At 43.2% G+C, this 23507-nt stretch overlaps 1 protein-coding gene across 1 annotated transcript in view; it reads right to left on the bottom strand.

Annotated features, from left to right (window-relative positions):
* TMC2 (transmembrane channel like 2) overlaps nt 1-22667 on the bottom strand; it is an 82040-nt gene extending 59373 nt beyond the window's left edge. The window contains 2 exon segments of the mRNA XM_060124773.1: nt 2158-2476; nt 22634-22667. Of these exon segments, the coding sequence (XP_059980756.1) occupies nt 2158-2476; nt 22634-22667 (353 nt within the window).
* Between the last annotated feature and the right edge of the window lie 840 nt (nt 22668-23507).

Below are 23507 nucleotides of genomic sequence, written 5' to 3'. Positions count from 1 at the left end.
GCGGCTGGGCCCGTGAGCCATGGCCGCTGAGCCTGCGCGTCCGGAGCCTGTGCTCCGCAACGGGAGAGGCCACAACAGTGAGAGCCCCGCATACCGCAAAAAAACCCACAAAAAACGAAACTACATCTGTTTGTCCAAGTTCAGTAAATTTTTTAACTCAGTGGTATTAACATCAGATTAAAATTAAATTGAATTAAAAATTCAGTTCCTCAGTCACACCAGCCACATTTCAAATGCCTAGCATGTGGCTAGTGGCTATTGTATGGGACAGCACAACTGCAGAGGCCTTCCAGCTGGAGGGTGTGATGACCCTCACCAGCTCACAGACAAGACTGTGTGCTCATCTGCCACAAAATCCAAGTTCTTGTCTGTGCTACTCACAGCTTCCTTCACTCATAAAAACAGTGACTCTCAGCTGAGATGGCAGCAGCTGACAGGGGGTGAGGGAGGGGCTGGAGAAGTGTTCTGCCTGTGCAGCCTTTTTAGCACGTTTGATAAATGGAAATATCAGGATGTGGGCTTGGGTTACCACAGGTTTTAGAGACCAGTTTGCCTCTGTGAGTTTAGCTTCTGATCAACTCCTAAGGAGCAAGGAGAGGTCACAGGAATAAGGTGGAGAAGGGGGGGACCCTAGCTCTTAAATGCTGGAAAGCCTAGAGCACAGGGACATTTTGCCTTATCTCACCCCCCCCCCCGCCCCCCAGGATATCTGACTTTGAGTCTTTGCATAAGTTGTTCCCTCAGTTTGGGTGGTGGTAGGGGGGTGAGACATTCAGTCATTGCTTGTTCAAATTCCACCCGGGCTTTAAAGTCTTAACGAAATATTTACCTTCCTCATGGAGGAACCACAGCCTCCCAGCAACATGCTCTTCATCAAATCCTTTCTTGCATACATATTGCCTTCTGCTTTGTGTTGTGATAGCTGATGCCCATGTCCTACCTCCCCTGCTAGACTGTCAGTTTCTGAGCAACAGGACTGGATATTTTTCATCTCTCTATGCCCTGCCATGGCACTCAGCTGAAAATGGCACAAATGGGTCCTTGTCTGCATCCCTTACTTTGCATCTGCCACCCAGACAGGATGGGACCGCCTCCTTCTAAAGTTCCGGACACTCTGGGGCCCGTCAATGATGCATTCAAGTTCTCTCTAAGTTGCTAAGGACACCATGCACCCTTTACCCTGTTAGCTCAGGTCTACAGACAACCAGACAGTAGACAAAAGCCCTAAATGAGCCAGGGATGGCTGGCAGGGGTGACAGAAGAAATCAGTGGCCCTTGTTGTGGGCCTTAATTTCCTCTGTAAAGTTGGAGATGTACAGTGGAACACCTGAGTGAGGGTGTGGGCAAGGAAGTTTTATTAGAAACCATTGGAAGGAGCATCAGCTCTTTGCCACAGTCCTGGTATCTCTGTTTCCAAAGCCTCCCAGCCCATTATCAATGGGGATTCTTAAAACATCCTGAGAAGTGATGCAAAGTAAAGTGGAAGAGGGAGGCAAAGAGAGGGAGATGTCCCATCAAAATTGGTAGCAAAAAAATGAAAGTAAAATCCCAACTTGCTGATTCCATAAACTGGCTCTATCCACTAACCCCCGTATGCAGATGCTAATGGAACAAAGGAAACACAGCAAGTAAACCAAACCCCCAAATCCTAGAATTTCAGAGCTGGTAGAACTTTTGAAGTTCTAGATCAAAGCCACATTTCACAGAAGAGGACACAGGTCACCTTAGGAAATGGTGTGCTTAAGCCCTGGAATGACTCCTAAATCCAATTTTGTTAATTTCTCTCAGCTCCTCATCAAGAGCCGTGGTGAGTCACCAGCTGAAATTGAGAATTGGGATCTTTTCTCACCCTGCTGCCATATCACCTCCCCACTCAGAGCTCCACTTGCACCTGTGCTCCAGGAGGGCTTTGAGTCGAGAGTGTGCAGTGGTCCCTCAACCTGGGATGGCTGTGACCCTCATCCCGGTTCCGCCCCCAACCGCGAAGAGCTTGGCAGGGGCAAAGGCAGGGACTAAGAAAAGAGAGCAGGGGCCGCCCGTTTATGGGAGAGAATGAGGGGGGAAGACGACACCTGGCCCTTATCAAGGGAGGAAGCAGGGCTGGAAGGAGAGGGAGAGCGCGGACTGAAGCGCGCCTGAAGCCCGGTCACAACACACCTGTGTTTCTTCAGCTGCTTCCACATCTCCTCCTTCCTCGGCACCTCCTTTTCCTTCTTTGGAGGTGCTCGGTGCTCCCTGAGGGAAGCTCTCCCGTCCCTCTTCCTCCTTCCTCCGCAGGTCTTCTCTGCCGAGCCTCGCTCCGGTTCCCCCAGCTGCTCTCTGCGTCCCCTGCGCTCTGCCTGCTTCCTCCGGGGAGACCCCGACCCCGGGCTGCCCCCGGCCCGCTCCTTCTGTCCAGGCGGGGCTCGGCGCCTGCCTGGCACGTTCTCGGCTTTGTGAGTCCGCTTCCTCGAGGGTCTCCTCCCGGACCTGTCACCTGCAGGGGCAGGGAATGAACAGTTCTGGCCTCACGGGCCTCGACCCCAGGAAAGTGTCCCCAGCTGTGAGAAATTAGATGTACAAGATGCTTCCTGGACCTTATTGGTTCCAAAAGCCACCTCTTTCAGACAGAGCCTCTGGTCTCGGCTGAGAGCTAATGTCTCCCTCCTCTGACCGGCTGGCACTCCCACACTCTCACCTAAACCTCAGCTAGAGACCCAGACACATGCCTTCCTCTGCTTGGGGGTGCAGTCCCTTGGGTCAGAGCTCAGTCCTCTCCTGACGCCCAGGGCCAAGGCCAAGCGTAAGCCTCTTTTGGTAAGGCTGGAAGACTGAGACGCGGAGGGCCTGCTGGCTCCATTCTCCAAGGGCTGTCCCCTCATGTGCCCCACCTGGCATGAGGGAAGGGACGGGGGGTGGTGGTGGTGGTGAGAGCAGCGGAGTCGGTTCCGATCCTGTGTCTCAGCGCTGCTCCCATGTTGTTGCTGTTATTTTAAACCATGACTTTATAGCACTGGCAAAAGGCCTGGCTGAGCAGAATCTACTCTCAAGTGTGAACTTTCCCCAACAGCTTGCCCAACACCTAGTGTAAGCACAGCTATCCCAGCTGGGCAGTTACACATTAAATGCAGGAAAAATTGTAATGAGGTTCTGGTATTAATAAGCAACCTCTCCACCACTTACTAGCAGGGTGTCTTTGAGCCAGTCACTTAACCTCTCTGAGTCTCAGCTCATCTCTAACATGGGAATGTTACTACTCCATCAGCTTGTTAATGAACATGACACAATGACTGACTTCTGAGAACGGATGTCATTACCCTGATATTCTTATCCGGAAATAAGATCTTTTTTTTTTTTTTTGCGGTACGCGGGCCTCTCACTGTTGTGGCCTCTCCCGTTGTGGAGCACAGGCTCCGGACGCGCAGGCTCAGCGGCCATGGCTCACGGACCCAGCCGCTCCACAGCATGTGGGATCTTCCCGGACCGGGGCACGAACCCGTGTCCCCTGCATCGGCTGGCGGACTCTCAACCACTGAGCCATCAGGGAAGCCCGGTCAAGATCTTTTTACTTGTATAAAGAACACAGGTTTGGAGCTAGGCCAGTCTGCCCGAAAATATCAGTTCTATCATTTACTTATCTCTGTGACCACAGATAAATTACTTAACTTTTCTGCACCTCAGGTTCCTCACCTGTAAAACGGCTCTAGTAGCCACTACATAGTTAGGTTAGGTTAAAACAGGAATAGTTAGGTTAATTTAAAACAGGAATAAAGGGTCTGACTCATGAGAGGTACTCAACAAAGGCCCTCCTCCTTCCCTCCCACCTCCAGCCTGCCTTGCCCTTTTTGTGCTCTAAGTGGGCATCACCTGGAACCTGATCTGTCTGCAGAGCACAGGTTCTCACTTTTCACAGTGGCTCCCCATCCAGGCTTTTCTGCCACCACTAGGCAGATTTTCCCAACAGAGCTGTGAGAGCCCCAACTTTGGGCAGGGCAGGGCAGAGTAGAGTTTCATCACCCAACATCCCCAGCAACAGTCCCATCAGTGATGGAGTCCAGGACAAGGAGTCCCAGGTTGTCAAATTCTTGCCTCTGTCCACCCCTTTTCCAGCCTCTCAAGGTTGTGCATGCAATGTAGCAGCCACAGAGAGTTTTCCTCACTGCTCCCTGACCCTTGAGCTTTACATTCTGAGAAGCAAGCCACCCCGTGAAACAGCAACCAAAGCTGGTCGCTGGTGGATTTGGGCAGAGTAAGCTGGGCATTCAGAGTCTGGATATGTGGGCCTGAAACCTTGTTCTGCTGGTTATTACCCCGGTAACACTGGGCATGTTTCTTGTTCTTTCTGAGTCAGTTTTCTCGTGGGTGTGCTGTGGGTGGTCTACCCAGATCTCCATTGTCTGGCCGTGGCATTGTCCCTTAGCTGCTATGCATGTTGGCTCTTACAGTTCACAGCTTCTCCCTTCCCAAGGGACCCGTGGTTGATGGAAACCATCTTGGGAAATGTCTGGGAGTTTACATCCCTCCCCTCTCCTCAAGTCAGCTGACAGCCAATTGCTAGCTGATATGGGGTACAAAAAGTCCAGTCCTCTGGCCTCCAGGCAGAGCAAGTCTGTGGTTCATTCACTCTCCAGAGCTCCCTGTGGGATCAGGCAGAGGCTAGACCCCAGCTGAACACACAACTTTGCTCAGCTCCTTCCCTTGATCTGTCCTGCTTCCCTTACTCCTTGTCTCCTGAGAGCTGCCCTCAATAAATCACATGCACAAGAATCCCCATCTCAGGCTCTGCTTCCAGGGGACCTGATTTATCTATAGGCATCTATCTCAAAGTGTGGTAGGTAAATCCAACTGAGATAATATCTATACAAGTGTGATGTAAGGGGAGCATGCTGGGTTTAGCAAACAGAATTTGCTCTGTGGTTCAAAGATAAACTATCCAGAGTTCTCCTCTTGGATCTCAAACTAGGATACTGGTAGAATCCAAGAAGCACAGTGGTGGGCTTCACCCAGACCTGAGGAAGATATTCTGGAGGAAGAAACTTCTAAACTAAGACCTAGAGTGAAAATAGAGTGTGTGTGTGCAGCGAGTGGGTATAGGGCAGGGTTAGGTAGTGAGTGGGTAGGAAGGATGCCAGAAAAGTTTTAAGCAGAGGTGACATGGTCAGTTTTGTGCTTTTATAAAGGTCCCATTCAGTATTCAAACCCCAATGGAGGGAGTTTCTTGATAAAGATACTTCAAGAAACTGTAATCATAAAGGATACTGGAAAAAGAATTGTTCTGCCTGGGCTAAGAAGATAGAGAAAATAGGTAAAAAATGAAATGATTGGACTTCTGGGTTTCACTCCAATGTGTAAAGAGCTCCATCCTACTAACAAGAAAAAAGCTGAACAAACTGAAAAACATTTCTTTTTAGATCCATCAGAGAATTGAGTTTGTAGGGCAAGCTACTGTCCGCAAACTGGAGAGGCAGAGAATCATAGCTTACCTTGAGCAGAAGCCCTCCATGGGAGCCAGTGCTTATAGTGCTTAAAGGGAGAGTATTCAGGACTTACTTTAATTAGGTATGGTAAGATACTCAGACATGGAAATGACTGTCATGGAGGAAGAGGTTTTTGGACTTACAGATCCCAAGCAACACCGTGTCACATAGGGCCACATGAGGAAGCACAATGTTCAGTCAGTAGCAAGGCAGAGAGGAAAAATGTGGGCAAGAGCCTTTATTATGGTTTCTAAGGAAAGGAAGGGGTGAGGCAGGGTAAGCAGGTTTAGGATTGGCTAATTTGAATAATTTCAGTGGGCCCTGGAGCATAGGGGCATTCCTTAGTTGTTCTGATACCAGGCCCTGGGGTGAATAGGGCGGGTGGATAGAGGCCCAGAGTATGAGCTTGCTAAACGTTGAGGTTATAAACCTGGGTTGGTTGGTTTGCATACGAAAGGAAAGCTTGCAGATGAGTTGTTTGCTATCTCTAAGAATTAGCTAAAACTGGGAGGGCTGTCCTTCCAGGGTCAACAAAGCCTCAAGGTACCAAAGGATCAGAATATAGAAGATAAAAAGCATGGCTATTACTGGTAGGAATACAAACTGTAATTGATGAAATGCTGGAGGCTTATTGTGTACTAGCTTGAGAGTTAAAAACTATGGGGCTCAGTCTTTGGAAGAGGGGGCACACTTTCGTGAATTTTACCTCCTGGGAGTACTAGCAGGTTCTCACTGTGAAGACTGGAGGAAAATCCATGGTGCTTCCAGCAGGGGGAGGGGAAAGTACTCATTTTAAAATATGAAAAGTAACCCAGATTGTCCTGTTCTCTTTAACAAAGGCCTGCCATGAGATAATAGAAATATCTATTGGTCTGTGTCCCCAGTTCCAGGCACAAAGGTCCTAAAATCTTTGTAAAATCCTAAGAGCACTAGGAACATCTATTCTTCTAATGAGGTGATTCTGATGGGCTCCTGAATGGCTGGATGGGGACTGGTCACCAGAAAGACCAACCCATGATTAGAAGCTTGCAATTGTCAGCCCTACCCCACCCCCAACCTCAAGATGGGGGAGAGGGGCTAGAAATGAAGTTAAGAATTGATGATGCCTATGTGAGGAAGTCTCTATAAAATCCCAATAACAGTGGGTTGGGAGAGCTTCTTGTTGGGTAAACACATCCACATACTGGGAGGGTGACACACTCCAACTCCCAGACCTTCCGTCATGTATCTCTTCATCTGCTATTACTCTGTATCCTTTATTACATCCTTTAATAAACTGGTAAATGTAAATAAATATTTCTCTGAGTTCTGTGAGCCACTCTAGCAAATTAATTGAACCCAAGGAGGGGGTCTTTGGGACCTTGGATCTATAGCTGGTTGGTCAGAAGGACCTGGGCTTGTGATTGGTATCTGAACTGGGGGTAGGTTTCAATCTTGGGGAAATAAGCCTGTGGGGTCTGAGTAAGTAGTGTCAGAATTGACTTATACTGTGGGACACCCAGCTAGTGTCACACTGTTATAAGGGAAAACTTCCACACATTTGGTGACAAGAAATATCAGAAGTGAAGTGTTCTGTGTGAGTAGTAAAGGAGACACATAGGGAAGAAACTCACAGTAGGGAAGAATTGGGTTTTTCCCTATGTGGGAAAGAAAAAAAACAGAGTTTTTCCTTTACACCTATGCTCCAGGGAAATTATTTTACCAGAGTGAGCCTAACTGACCAGAGTTTACCAGCTTTATTGACCTGGAGGAATGGAAATACCCCCACTCCAGCCACCTTTAGACTTCTTGTGTCACCAAAGGCAGGGGGGAGAAGGCTGAGAAGCTCTTGTGAGGGTCACAGCCTAGAGGCACAGGCTCACTAAAGACTGAAATCTAGTCATAGGATTATAGCATTTCCCTTGCCCCATACTTCACCACCACATAAACAAGACTCCAGTATAATGACAGGGGATGACAACAGAAAAAACTGCAAGGCTCAGACTCAAAAAAAAAAAAGGAGTTCCTAGGGAAACTCAAAACAACAGGAGAGACAAGAACAAGGACACTAAAGGAAATTGAGTCCTCTGACACCTACAGCTACAGTGAACAATGAACATGGCCTAACACTTAGCCAGACAAACATAAAACAACATACTAAAGGCCTATTTACCTCAGTTCCGTTAACCCAGTACATCATGTTTCTCTCAGCAAACAATTACAAGGCATACTAAGAGATAAAAAACACAGTTTGAAGAGACAGAGCAAACATCAGAACCAGACTTGGATATGGCAGAGGTTCTGGAATTATCAGACCAAGAATTTAAAATAACTATGATTAATATGCTAACAGATCTAATGGAAAAGGTGGACAACATACAAAAACAGATGGGTAGTGTAAGCAGAGAGATTGAAACTCTAGAGAAGAATTGAAAGGAAATGATAGAAACCAAAAACACTGTAACAGAAATGAAGAATGCCTTTGACGGGCTCATTAGTAGACTGATCATAGTCAAGTTAAGAATCAGTAGAGTGGAAGACATGTCAATAGAAACTTCCCAAACTGAAAAGCAAATAGAAAAAAGGATAAAAAGATAGAACAAAACATCCAAAGAACTGTGAGACAATTACAAAATGTGTAACATAGAGTAATGGGGATACCAGAAGGAGAAGAAAGAGAGAAAGGAATAGAAGAAATATTTGAAGTAATAATGGTTGAAAATTGTCTAAAATCAATGACAGCCACCAAACCACAGATCCAGGAAGCTCAGAGAACACCAACAAGGACAAATGTCAAAAAATCTCCACCTAGTATATTGTATTAAAATTACAAAGAATCAAAGACAGAGAAAAAATCTTGAAAGAAGCCAGAAGGGGGAAGAAAAAAACTCATTTTACCTCTAGAGAAACAAGGATAAGAATTATATGATTTCTCTTCAAAAACCACACAAGCAAGAAGAGAGTGAAGTGGAATATTTTAAAGTGCTGAAAGGAAAAAAAAAAAAAACCACCCCATGGTCTAGAACTTTGTATCCAGCAAAATTATTCTTCAAACATAAAGGAGAAATAAAGACTTTCTGAGACAAACAAAAATTGACCAGACTTGCCTTGAAAGAAATGATAAGTTCAAAAAAAAAAAAAGAAATGATAAGTTCTTCAGAGAGAAGGAAAATGATGTAGGTCAGAAACTTGGATATACGTAAAGAAAGAGCATTCAAGAACGAACAAACAAATGATGTATAAAATCTTTTATGTTTCTTACTTTTAATCTAACAGATAAGAGTTTTAAAATAATAATAGCAACAATATATTAGATGACTATAGCTAATGGATAAGTGAAATGAATGACAGCAATGTTAAAAGGATGGGAAGGAGGAATTGGGAAGACTCTGTTATAAAGTACCTGCACTACCCATGAAGAGGTATAGTGTTACTTGAAAGTGGACTTGGCTTAGTTGTTAATGTATACTGCAAACTCTAGTGCTAAAAAAAGTGAAAAATGTAGTATTTAGTATAATATGCTAAAAAAAGAGAGAAATTGGAATCATATAAAATGCTCAATCAAAACACAGAACAAGAGTGGAAGACAAGAATAGGAACAAAAAACAAGGGCAGTGAATAGAATCAGCAAAAAATATGGTAAATATTAATCCAACTATATCAATAATCACTTTAAATGTCAATAGTCTAAATGAAGCAATTAAAGACAGAGATTGTCAAAGTGGATAAAAAAAGACAACTATATGTTGTCTCCAAGAAATCTACTTTAAATATAAAGACACATATAAACTAGAAGTAAAGGGATGGAGAAAAAAATATCATGCTAACACTGAACAAAAGAAAGCTAGAGTAACTGTACTAATTTCAGACAAACAGATTTCAAAGCAAGGAAAATTACCTGGGATAAAGTAGGGTATTACATAATGATAAAGAGGTCATTTCTCCAAGAAGACAAAATAATCTCTCATATGTTTGCACCTAACAACAGAGCACCAAAATATGTGAAGCAAAATCTGATAAAACTGCAAGGATAAATGGACAAATCCACTACTATAGTTGGAGACTTCAACACTCTATCAGTAATTGAAAGATACAGTAGGCAGAAAATCAGTAAGGACATAATTGAACTGAACAGCACCATCAATCAACTGGATCTAATTGACATCTATAAAACACTTCATCCAACAACAGCAGAACATACATTCTTCTTGAGCACACGTGGAACATTCACCGAGATAGACAACATTCTGGCCCATAAACATATGTTAACAAATTTAAAAGAATAGAAATTATTCAAAGTATGAGGTCAGATCACAATGGAATTAAACTAGAAATCTGTAACAGAAAAATAACTGGAAAATACCAAAATATTTGAAGATGGAACACATTTTTAAATAACACATGGGACAAAGAAGAAGTCTCAAGAGAAATTTTAAAATACTTTGAATTAAATTTAAATGAAAATAAAACTTATCAAAATTTGTGGATGCAGCAAAAGGAGTGTTTAGAGAGAAATTGTAGTACTGAATACCTACATTAGAAGACACTTAAAAATCTATAATCTAAGCTTCCATCTTGTGAAACTAGAATAGAAGAGCAAATTAAATCCAAACTAAGCAGAAGAAAAGAAATAATGAAAATTAGAACAAGACATCAATGAAAATTAAAACAGGAAAGCAATGGAGAAAATATGAAACCAAAAGCTTTTTTTTTTTTTTTTTAAAGAACAGTAATATTGATAAACCTCTAGTCTGGAAAACCAAGGAGAAAAGTGAGAAAACACAAATTTCTAATATCAGAAATGAAAGAGTAGCTATCACTATTATCACATGGACTTTAAAAGGGTAGTAAAGGAATATTATGAAAAACTTGATGCTTATAAATCTGACAGCTTGGATGAAATAGACATTCCTAGAAAGACACAATTTACCAAAACTCATACAAGAAAAAATAGGTAATTTGAATAGGCCTATATCTATTTAAGAAATTGAATCAACAATTAATTTTAAACAAACAAACAAACAAAAAGAACCCAAGCCAAAAACCAACCAAACAAACCCAAAACCAGGCCCAGATGGTTTCACTAGTGAATTCCACCAAATGTTTAAAGAAAAAATATAATTTCTTTACAATCTCTTCCATAAAATTTCTATTAGGGAATACTTCCCAACTCATTTTATGAAGCTGGCATTACCCTAATACCAAAACTATACAAAAATATTACACAGAAGGAAAATTACAGATCAATATCCCTCATGAACGTAGATGTCAACATCCTCAATAAAACATTAGCAAATTGAGAGTTCCCTGGTGGCCTAGTAGTTAGGATTCCAGGCTTTCACTGCCATGGCCAGGGTTCAATCCATGGTCAGGGAACTGAGATCCCACAAGCTGCATGGCATGGCAAAAGAAACAAAACAAAACAAAACAAAAATATATATATGAAGAATAACATACCACAACCAAGTGGGATTTATTCCAGGTATGCAAGACTGATTCAATATTAGAAAATCAATTAATATAATCCATCATACCAACATGATAATGACAAAATATAATATGATCATATCAATAGATTCAGAAAAAGCATTTGAAAAAATACAAAACCTATTCATAATAAAACCTCTCGGCAAACTAAAAGTAGATGGGAACTTCCTCAACCTGATAAGGAATTTTTACAAAAAACCTACAGCTAATATCACAGTTAATGGTGAGAAACTATATACTTTCCCCCTCAGATTGGGAACAAGATGTGGATGTTCCCTCTTACGTATTCAACATTTTACTGGAAGTCCCAGCTAATGCAATAAAACAAGAAAAAGAAATAAAAGGTATACTGATTGGAAAGGAAGAAATAAAACTGTCTTTGTTTACAGATTATATTATTATCTATGTAGAAAATCTCAATGAATCCACAAAAAACCTTCCTAGAACTAAAAAGTGATTATAGCAAGGCTGCAGAATGAAAAGCAAATGTGCCGGGGCGGGTGGTGCGGGGGCGAGTCAAGATGGCTGTGTGGGAAGACGTGGAGTTTGCATCTCCCCACAACTAGGGTGCCTGCTGGACGCTGGTGGGGGACCTTGATGCCCAGGAAGATGGGAGGAACCCCCAAGCAACCGGCTCATTTGCTCTGAGGGAAGCCGGCCACCATGTTGTGAGAATGCTCAAACAACTCTAGGAGGACGTCGATGTAGGGAGGAACTGAGACCTCCTGCCATTGGCCAGCATCATCTTGCCAACAGCCATGTGACTGGAGCAGATACTCCAGCCCTAGCCAAGCCTTCAGATGAGACTGCAGCTCCAGCCACCATCTCACCCACTCCCTCTTGAGAGATCAGGGGTCAGAACCACATCGCTAACCATCCTCAGATTTCTGACCCACAGAAACTGTATGTGATGATAAATATTTATTGCTGCTTTAAAAAAAGAATGTAATGTGCCAAAGTCCTATATACCAGCAATGAGAAAATTGGAATTGAAATTAAAAACAAAACATCATTTACGTTAGTACCAAAAAATGAAATACTTAGGTATAAATCTAACAAACTATGTAAGGTCTATATGAGGAAAACTACAAAACTCTGATGAAAGAAATCAAATATCTGAATAAATGGAGAGCTATTTTATGTTCATGGATAAGAAGCCTCAATATTACTGAGATATCAGCTCTTCCCAATTTCATCAATAGATTCAACAGTCCCAATCAAAATATCAATGAGTCATTTTGTGAATTTTGATACATTTATTCTAAAGTTTATATGGAATAGCAAAAGATCCAGAATAGCCAACATAAGAGAAGAACAAGGTTGAAGGGCTGACACTACCCAACTTCAAGACTTACTATAAAGCTACAGTAACAAGGCAGTGTGATATCAGTGAAAGAATAGACAAATAGATCAATGGACCAGAATAGAGAGCCCAGGAATAGACTCACACAAATATAGCCAACTGATCTTTGACAAAGGAGGAAAGGCAATTCCCAAAATGGTACTGGAACAACTGAACATCACATCATATGTCAAGAAAAAAAAATCTAGACACAGACCTTATACCTTTCACAAAAATAAACTCAAAATGAATCATAGATCTAAATGTAAAATGCAAAACTATAAAACTCCTAGTAGGTAACATAAGAGAAAATCTAAGTGATCTTGAGTTTTGAAAGACTTTTTAAACACCTAAAGCATGATCTGTGAAAGAAAAATTTGATAAGTTGGACTTTATTAAAATTTAAAAGTTCTGCTCTGCAAAAGACACTGTTAAGGGGCTTCCCTGGTGGCGCAGTGGTTGAGAGTCCACCTGCTGATGCAGGGGACACGGGTTCGTGCCCCGGTCCAGGAAGATCCCACATGCCGCGGAGCGGCTGGGCCCGTGAGCCATGGCCGCTGAGCATGCGCATCCGGAGCCTGTGCTCCGCAACAGGAGAGGCCACAGCAGTGAGAAGCCCGCGTATCGAAAAAAAAAAAAAAAAAAGACACTGTTAAGAAGAAAATGAAAATACAATCCATATGCTGGAAGAAAATATTTGTAAAACACATATTCAACAAAGAATTTGTACACAAATACACAAAGAACTATTAAAACTCAACAGTAAGAAAAACTCAATAAAAAAAAGTGGACAAAATACCTGAACAGATACTTAACCAAAGAAAATATACAGATGGGAGATAAGCATATGAAAAAATGTTATCACATGTCATCAGGGAACTGCGAATTAAAACAAGAAGATACTACTACACAGCTACCAGAATGACTAAAATTCAGTAGACTAACAGCACCAATTGCTGGTGAGGATGTAGAACGGCCACAACTATCATTTATTTCTAATAGGAATACAAAATGGTACAGCCACTTTGGAAGACAGTTTGGCAGTTTCTTAAAATGCTCAACGTAGGTTTACCCTATGATGCAGCAATTGTACTCCTAGATGTTTACCCAAATGAATTGAAAACTTAGGTCCACACAAAATACCTAAAAATGTTTATATCAGCTTTATATTTGCCAAAAATTGGAAGCAACCAAGATGTCCTTCAATGGGTGACTGCATAAACAAACTGTGATACATACAGACAGTGGAATATTACTCAGTGTTAAAATGAAATGAGTTATCAAGCCATGAAAAAACGTGGCGGAACCGAGACCTCCCTGGAGGTCCAGTGGTTAAGACTCCACGCTTCCACTCCAGGGGGCATGGGTTTGGTCCCTGGTGGGGGATCTGTCCCGCATGCAATGCAGCGTGGCCAAGAAAACCCACAAAAACATGGAGGAACCTTCAATTCATATTCCTATCATATTCCTAACTGAAAGAAGACAGATTGAAAAGGCTACATACTGTATGATTGCAACCATATGACATTCTGGAAAAGGGAAAACTATGGCGATGATAAAAGATCAGTGGTTGCCAGGAGGGCAGGGGAAAGAGGAGGGACATTTTTAAGGCACATCATTCTGTATGATACTGTAATGGTGGATTTGTTAAAACCCATAGATTGTTTTATACTTCAATTTAAAAAAAAGGAAAAAAACCCATAGAATGTACAACACAAGGAGCGAACTCTAACGTAAACTGTAGACTTTAGTTGATAATAATGCATCAATATTGGTTCATCAATTGTAACAAATATAACACACTAATGCAAGATGTTAATAATAGGGAAAGCTGGGGTGAGAGGAGGAAGGAAGATTATATATGGGAACTCTGTATATTCTGTGCAATTTTCCTGTAAATCTAAAGTTATTCTAAAAGATAAAATCTATTAAAAAATGAAATCATTGATCAATGAGATGCTCCAAGGGACATCTAAAGGAGAAGTTTCTCTAAAGATTAAAGGAGCTCATTTGATTTGTTTATAAGATATCAATGTGTTTATATAAATTAAATATTCCAAAAAATCGTAGAAATTTGGTAAAAATTTGGCAAATGAACTAGTTTATTATGTCTGGTTTAATAAAAAGAAACATGCCTTCTTTGATTTTTCAGCATTAAATACAACACAAGATTATACTTTTATTCTACTGAGGTATCCTAAACTTATATAGGTTCATTGATTAAATATGCTAGTGATACTTCTACTTAAAGTTTAAGATTATGAAATACATAAATTTGTGCTTAATTAAATTGATTCATCATTCTGAACATTTGATTTCAATAGATTTATGTTTTATAGTATTCCAGCTGCAAGATTAATTTCCAAGATTTATAGGTATCTTGAAACTTTGGACTGATACTAAATTGAGCTAATGGTATTCATTGGATGCCTAGATCACTTCTAAGTAAGATGAAATTCTGAAACATTGATTACTAAGCAAGATTTTAAGTTTGTATCCTTTTGCTTCTTTTTAAAAAATATGCTACCTAGAAGTAATATCTTTGTGTCTGTAAATGAACATGTACATTTCTGTCCCTTTGAAAAATTATGTGTGGGGTGTGTTTGTTTGCAGAAAGTTGTGTTATGTGTACTCATGAGTTCTGCTAGTCTAAAGTGCTGATGTGTGACAGCTGACAATTATCCATCTTCCCAGCTTATTCTGTGAGATAGAAGTTCCTTCAGTTAACGGTTATAATTCAGTGAGACTCTACTATGATTAGTCTTGACAGAAAGGCACAACTTTGTATGCAAAGTGAAAAATGTGTTTTTGTTAAGGGAGAAGGAATAGGTTTGCCCTAAAATGAAATGACAGGCTGTTGCAGAGTGAATGGAGCATGGTGAAGGACAAAACCTGAATGGATATAGAAAATAGCAGAAGGTTCATGGAAAGGGAATTTTACTAGCCTTGGATTATAGGTGAGTAAATAATGAGTCTGAGAAGCTATGAAACCTGTTAAAATCCTAACAAAATCTGCTCAGTTTTGATGGGCTTGTTTCTGTTTATTTTTATAGTTTACTGTTAGTTGCCTTCATTTATGATATAAAGCACCCCCCCATCCTTTATCTGACTATATAGCAAAGATTCTGAGTCTTCCCACAATAATTCTTTGTGTTGGCTTTATTATGGCTTTGATTATTTAGGAAAACAAAGCTTCCTCACTTATGAAGTGCTAAGGTTCTTGGTAGGTGATCATGTTACCCTCTAAGTATATTTTTCAAAGTTTTTTTTGTCACTTTCAAATGAGTAGCCAAATATTGTTTCTAAGGCATCCATGATCCTATCTTGTGTTCAAATCTGAGAGCTTTTTTTTTTTTTTTTGGCAGTGCTGCATGGCTTGCCGGATCTCAGTTCCCCAACTAGGGATTGAACCCGGGCCACCGCAGTGAAAGCGCCAAGTCCTAACCACCGGATCGCCAGGGAATTCCCATCAAATCTGAAAAATTTTGATTTCATTTTTGTTTCTAAGATTGACTCGTAAGTGTAAAATGAAGTAAAATAACTTTCAGAATATCTTTTGTATCTAAAACTTTCTTTGTGATTTCCTAGAGGGCCCTGGGAAGTCACAAAGATTTGTTTTTCCATCTCTTAAAAAAGAAAGGTGCCAGAAGCAGTTAGGATTATTTGATATGTTACTGTTGGAGTTTCATGGGAAGTGGTGTCAAATCAGAAGAGATGCTTAGCCTTTTCTAGGTTAAACTGGTATAGGTCAAATGTTAAATATTTCAGCAATTGTATGCTCTATGGGTTGCTCCTAGAGATTTTTCAATGCCTTTGCTGCCAGGATTGGTTTCTATTTATCAGAGTCCTGATGATGATTTTCTCATGTTAGGCAATGCTATAATTATCAGTCATAATTCAGTTATCATTTAAAATGTTTATTTGATAACAATCTTTTAAAATTTGAATCTAGTATTTTTAAGGCCAGTGCTGTTCAACTGGAGATGAACATCAGACTTACCTATGGAGTTTTATTAACATATGCATACTTAGGACCTACTCCAGATCTACCGAATCTCTTTACTTGATATAGTATTGATATATTTTTCTTACATGCTTAGTATGTTTTGGTATATTATGTATATGTCTTTTTAAAATTGTTTTATACCTCAAGATATCTTTATCTGTTTAACCATCTTTATAAATCTGATATAATGTTCATTGTCTATAAAGACATGCTTAACTATTATAGACATTCTGTTCAAAACTTTTAGATTGCCTTAATTGTGTTTGTTTTGTGTGCTACAGAAACAACTAAATTTCCTTGTCAATTTCATTACCGTTATGAAATATTTCACTTTTGACAGCTATCAGTAATAAGTTAACCACAGCCATTTGAAGTTCCTGTTACCTACAGAGACTATTTGTTTTACCCCAAAGCTTCCTTGAAACCTCAGCTGTAGGCCAGAGTTTTTGTCTTCATCAAAGGACTGTCTCAGAACCCTGACTGGAAGGACTCTGTCAGGTACTGTTAACAACTAGCAAAGCAGTGAAATGCTTAAGTAGGTTGGTTCTTGAATTCATGTCCTTCAACTAAAGAGACATAAACTATCCTCAAATTACTGGAAGATTGTCCCTAATGGTGACCTCAGGCTGAAGGTTCTTAGGAGCCACCCTGAAGCAGCAGCCTTCGAATGTACACAGCTGAGCCCAAGATCCACAGAACAAGACCACAGATTGTTAGTTTACGATCTGTATTCCTCTGTTTTCTATTCTTTTACCTATCTTCTATCCTCTCACTCACTTAAGGCTACTTTTAACTGTGTTACTTATAATCCCTGTTTCTAATATTGCTGTTTGCATCCTTAATCACTCCTTGGAATGACTAATTCCCAGCTACAATTCACCCATGAACTGGCGAAAAGGAGCCTTGGGAGCCAACCAGCTTCCCTTGGTCCCAGTTCCTTGTAAGAAATCAGTTGGCCAAAAGCAGGTCACTGGGTGGCCCTCAATGACTGGTATTGAATCTGGCACAGAAACCTGCTGGCTACTGCCCACAAATTGGACAGGAACTGATTACGTTGGTATACTAATACTGACTCTCAAGATTGCCTTTGACATTACCCAGGCTCCATTTTGGCCCATTGGTTTGTCCTCTAGGAAAAAGAGATCAGCTGATAGTTTCATTGGAAAAGGAGAAAAACTGGCCCTGATTCCAGAACTGAAACCCTAACTACTCTAGGGGAATTCTGGATTTCTTTCTTCTCTCCTCAGTACTCTTCATTTTATACTTTACAAGAGGCCCAGATAGTAGGGTGAACCTTATGACTGAGAGAAAAAAGCAGCAGGACTCAGGCAATGCCACGAAGGCCGTAGAATATATCTCCTTAGAGGTTAGAACAGAGCTGCTTTAGATATAGTATTGACTTCTCAAGGGTAATATGAGCTGTTTCAGGGGAAGAATATTGTACTCACATTCCTGCAGACCTCTCAGAGATCTTTAACATTACTAAAAAGATCCAGGTAGTAAATGAAGATATCATAAAACTGGGTTATATGTCTAATGACCCCATATGTAGTTCTGTGGACACATCAGTTTGGGCATGAGATCTGTGTTCTTGTTCAGTCTGGGCACTCTTGGCTCCTGGCTGAAAAGTGGGCTATATAAACTCTGGTCATAATCCTCTTAGTATTTTTCTGCATTCCCGTGTTCAGATGTGTGATCTCCAGAGTTTTGAATTCTATTACACAGCTGCTGTGCGTCAAATGATCCAGCAAAGGGTCATCCCTCAAAAAGAACTGGAAAACCTGATACACAGGTTGAAAGGACCACCAGCAGAACAACTTTTCAGCAGACAATTGACATGCAATTATGACACCTCAAACAGCAGTGAAGATCTGAATTGATACTCTCAGATATTGATGGTCAGTCCTTCAGCTCAGGATGAAGAATGACCAGAAAGACAAACTGAGAACTGAAGCCATTTCCCCACATTCAGCCTGGACATGGAGAAGCCCAACTACACATTAGTGTCTATATGAAGATGATGTTGTGCTATGCCTCTATCTTCATTAGCATGACTTTATTTTTCCAGGAAACTCCTGACCAGCAAATGGCTTGATTGCTCATTACAGAATTTTCCCAAAGACCCATCAGCTCTGCAGTGGAAAGCATAACAGACTTTAATTTGCTTCCTAAGATTTTTTTCAATGCTTTGCTTCAAAATCCTGGCCTTGCTGTTTATTGTGGATTGTTATATTGTGATTCTTACCCAATCCTAATCAAGCTGTCACTTTGGAAGTCCTATCCTAAATCAAACGTTCATTTCTTAATAAATTCTGACTTACCTTCCCCTCTCTGAGATATTGTCAAGACTTTGCTTGCTGTAAGCAATAAATCGGCTTTGTCTTATCAACAGGCCTGTTGGTGACATTTAGGGAGCCAGCTCTTGACAATAACTTAGATAAACATATTTTTTTTTTAAAAGAAGGAATGAAAGGTGGACTAAAGAAAAAAAGATCTTGGAACTACAGAGGGAGAGTGATGAATTATGGTTGGGATGGTTGGAAATGCTTCACCAAGAACTGATGTTTCCTCTGAGTCTTAAAGGATGAACATGAGTTTGACAAGAGAAGAAAGGGATTGAGATAGAGAGGGGTAGTGGTGATAGTGAGGTGGGGGGATTCTGGGCAAAGTAAACGGGGGCTTGAAGGACTCCAGTGAAAATGCCAAGAGGTCTGGGGCATGGGTGACCAGGGCAGAGTTGAGTCTCGGGTGTGGTTGGTGCTGGGGCAGGGAGCATGGAGAGAGGAAGTTGCCCAGAGAGCAGTGCATACCCTTGGGGAGCAGGGGGAAATCTGGAGGGAGAGAGTGTAATACTGGAGCATCGACCGGATGTGATCTGCATCAAAGGATGATGCTAGCAGCATTGAAGAGGCTGTTGAGGGTGGGGACAGTGGTTCCCAGTCACTGTGGGGCAGACCCCATAAGCATGTTTGCTGTGGTTGCTTCACTTGTTGTGAAGGCAAGAAGAGGCATCAAGCAAGGGTCTGACTCCACCATTAACAATCTCCATGTCTTTGGAACTTGGTTTCCAATTGCTGCAATGACTGCAGGGTCTGATGAGACACCTGGTGTAAGTACACTGAAAAGTACTGAGTGCTAGTTACAGACTCAAAGACAGGTGATCGCATGTGTGGCAGGGTAGGTTTTCTTCACCCACTCCTACCCTAATGTCTTCTCCTTCTCACCTTCTATGGGAAGAGTGTTTTGGTAAGACAATGTAACAACAAATTATTTAAGTGTGATAGTAACTCATCCAAGTTAAGAAGCTGTTCAGTATTAGCCATGAAAGATGGGTTTGTCCTACAGATGCTCTTTCCCATGGTCTGAAAGGTTTTGGCCAGAAACAAATCTACTTCCTCTAAAGACATGGGAGCAAGTGTGAAAAAGTGTGTGCCACCACAGCTGTGATCCCAGGGAAGAGCTCTAGAACTGAGCTAGGCTCTCAGAGAGGGCAGAGGAACAGAGAGGGTGGGCAAGGGATTAAGGAGAAGGGTCTCATGGTCATCAAAGACCAGTTCCATATTGCTTGACAAGACTGAGTAAGAAAGTCAATATACGTTTGTATCCTCTTCTGAACTGTGTATCCTCAGTCAGCTAAGAAACAGTTTTCTCTTTGGTAATGAACTGTACCAGGCATTCTTCCAAGCACCGTAGATGTAACTTGGTGGTTTACATATTTTTTCCAAGCTGTAATTCCTGTTGTAATCTCATTTCCCAACTGAATGGAATTCATGTGGAATGTGGAAAGCAAGCCAGAATTTGTCTTTCAATCTTCCCCAACCTCTTTTACACAGAAAGCAAGCTGCTTTTTTAGTTTTTCTTTCATAGTCAGTTTTCAATAGACTCCACGTAATGCATAATTTAGGAGCTAGGAAGGCAGCTGTCACATTAGGAAGACTTCCAAGCCCCGAATGCACTCGTTTACACTTAAAGGCTTCCTCACGTTTATGCACCTGACTCAAGTCAGAAAATTCAGAGCAAAAAATAGGCTGAAAGGAAAATAGAGAAGCTGGAAGACACAGTGGGTCTGGCTCACCCTCCAACTCTTAACAGTTAAGTATGTTCACTAAATGATACAAGAGGAGGGAGAATTCTGATCCTCCTTTTCAACTAATAGAATAAAAAATTGTAATTATTTTGAGAAACAAACTTTGTATTCTCAGACATTTTTTTCCTTCTTGTAGAACATAAGCTGAAGGTATAGGATTTAGGTCCCTCAGAGGTGACTCCACAGGAGATTTAAAATGGAAATCTTTATGTAATTGTGTTCCAGTTCATTTAACAGATTCCCATTATTGAACTTCACTGCATTTCTTGACCACTTGGGTCCCTGAAGTTAAAATTTTGAATCACTTCCTCTTTTCTATGCAGAAGGGAAGATGGCAAGGGCGGGGAGGGGTGTGTACGTGGCATATTTCAGTAGAAAAAGGTTTGTGTTTTAGGCAAAATAACTTTCCATTTCAGTCCTGCTCAAGGACCATTCACCCACAGGTGACCCCCACAAGGCCCACCCCTTCAGGAGTGGTGGAGGGGGAGTCAGGATGGGTGCAGACGGGACAGCAGCTGGAAGACAGCAGGGAAATGGAATGTAGAGGACCAGACCCGAGCATCCTACACACAGTGTCATCAAGGGAGCTGACCCTCCTCGAGGACAGGTCCAGCCCCACTGAGCACCGTGCACTTTCTCACACTCACTCCCAAGACTCTGGAGAGATGTGAGGACTGGATGCAGAGGCAGGTGGGGTGGGGAGGAGGGAGAGTGGCCATGGGGCGGCTCTGGGCATAGGAAGGAGTGTTGAGATGTCAGTGGTGTCTCCATGGCTCCTCCCGCCTGCCCAAGAGCCCTGGCTCCCCTGCACATCTTGCTCTTGGGTGCCCCCCCACCCCCCGCATCACGGGGCTGCTTCACCAAGGGCTCAGGACCCTGGCAGTGGGGGAGCAGTAGGTGCAAGAGGAAGGGCCAGGCAGAGGAGGCAGATGGGGTGGATCCTGGGGCAAGCTCCTCCACGTACCGTGTGCCAGCATGGGGCCAGGACTAGCCCCTCTCAGAATGAGGTAAGAGGATCTCTCCCAGCACCCCCACCCCCACCAAGAAGTCCACCACCTCCTGAGATTCTGCTTCCTCACCTATAAGCAGGGCCCTGCCTGGGATGCGAGGAGGAGAGAAGGGCACCATAACCACATGTCTCCTGACCTGAAGTGCAGGATGCCCGACCCGTTCATGTGGCTCCTGCCCTCCTGGCAGTGGAGAATCTTCCCCCATTACTTCTGCTGGCTCTTCAGCTCCTTGTGGAGCAGGTCGCCCCCTCCAGGTGAAGCCTTCACTGGCTCACAGAGGAGCTGCGTCTGCATTCCCGATGGGGAGGTGACCCACCACTGCTGGTATTTTGTGGAGGGTAAGGGTGTGCCCTCTGCAGTCAGGCGGCCTGCGTGTGAGCTCTGACTCCCCCTCCTAGCAGCTGCCTGGGACGGAGGCCCGGCCTCCCAGGCTGGTGAGTGTTCACTGCTCCCTGAGGCTCAGCTCAGCGTCACTAACTCTGGGCCTCTCCCCTGACTCCTGTGGCCGAGCAGCACCCAGCCTCCTCCCCAGTTATTGGGAGGCTCCTTACGGTGAAAGGGAGGGAGGGAGGGAAGCAGGAGCATGGAAGAGAAGGCTGGTGGCTGGCTGGGCCTTGGGGCTCCCCAGGACACCTCACCCCATCTCACCTGTGCCGGGAGAGCTGCTCTTCGCCCGCCCCCTCGCGCCACCTCCTCCTGTAAGAGATACAACAGGGATGACCCACTGACCTCTGGAAAGTCCCCTTCCCTGCACTGCCCCATCTCACTGTGGGGACCCTCAGAGGGTTTACAGCACCTCAGAGGGAACCAGGCTCCAGCTATCTAACTCAACAAGCTCCAGAGTTCCCAGTCCTGACATTTCTTTGACACCCTGGAAAATCATGAGGTCAGAATATCTCCACAACCCCAGACAGACAGATAGACAGAGAAATCTGTGGAAGGGATTGCTAAGGAAAGGTGGCTCTAACCAAGACGGGGCGGCTGAAAGAGCCCCGCGGGCTCTGATGGCTTCTGTCGCTCAGTGTTAACGCAGGCACAGGACAGGTCGTTTTTAATCCCCCCAACAGCCCTGCAACGGGGCCATGGCTGCCTTCATTTCATAGATGAGGCAGGGAGAGCTTGGATAACCAGACTGAGGCTGCTCAGCCAGCAAGCGGCAGGCCCTGCACTCGAACCTGTGTCCCTGTGCCTCAAAGGCGCTGTCTGCTTCCCCATCCCCTGCTGCCCAGGAAACCTGGGAGTGGGCAGAGATGAGGATAAACTCACCTTCCTCCCCAAGGCCCTTTAGCTGGCAGCTCATGGTCTGCAGGGCTCACTTGGCGCCCAGGCTGGCTCACAAGGCTCGCTCATCCACGCACACCGTCGGCCCAGGGTGTTTTGAGGCCCTCATGGTGGCCGGCCTCCTTTCCTGGCAGCCAGTGCTCCTTGGCTGTTTGAGATTGAATGTGGAGGCGGGTGAAGTTTGGGAGAGAGGCAGGGCAGGAGGCGGTGAGTTCCCAGCCCTTCAATCCAGCTGCACACTCCTCCGCTCAGGTTTCCCGGCAAAGGGGCGGTGTGGCCTCACGTTTCAGGCATCACTTACACACGGAGGGGCCCTGGAGGGGCCAGAAGCTGCTGGCTCATGTCCCGGCAATGCTGCCACTTGCACTCCAGCCAGGGGAGGTGTGAGGATCATCCCAGGGTTTTTTCCTTCTATCTTGAGTCACTGGTTGGGACAGGCACCAGGGAAATTCTAGGATGTTTGTGAAAGTTATCATCAGGGCTTCTATTTAAAATACAGATTCCCAGGGCTACCACTGGGCATTCACATGAGTCCTGGTCTGAATCCTGATACAGGAGTCCTGAGCCCACTTTGATGAACTGTTCCTGCTCCCACTATACCTGCTCACTCGCCAGCTCTTCCCACTGCTGCCTGGTTTCAGAAAAGGCAGATTTGGCTGCATTGAAAACCATGACCAGGCTTTCAGAGGAACGGTCTGAAAGGTAATCACAGCCCTCAGCATCCCCTGTTCTTAACCTGGGTTCCCTGGCACTCTGAGCGTCATGGATGGAATTTTGTGGGTCTGTGAACAGGAATGGGGGAAAACATTACGTCTTCATGTTTTCTAGCCTTTAACTGAAATTTAGCATTTCCCTCAAA

This window comes from Lagenorhynchus albirostris, chromosome 15 (genome assembly GCF_949774975.1).
Source record: "Lagenorhynchus albirostris chromosome 15, mLagAlb1.1, whole genome shotgun sequence".
Taxonomy (NCBI): domain Eukaryota; kingdom Metazoa; phylum Chordata; class Mammalia; order Artiodactyla; family Delphinidae; genus Lagenorhynchus; species Lagenorhynchus albirostris.
The sequence above is the reverse complement of the archived record's forward strand: the minus strand, read 5'-3'. Positions and strand labels throughout refer to the sequence as shown.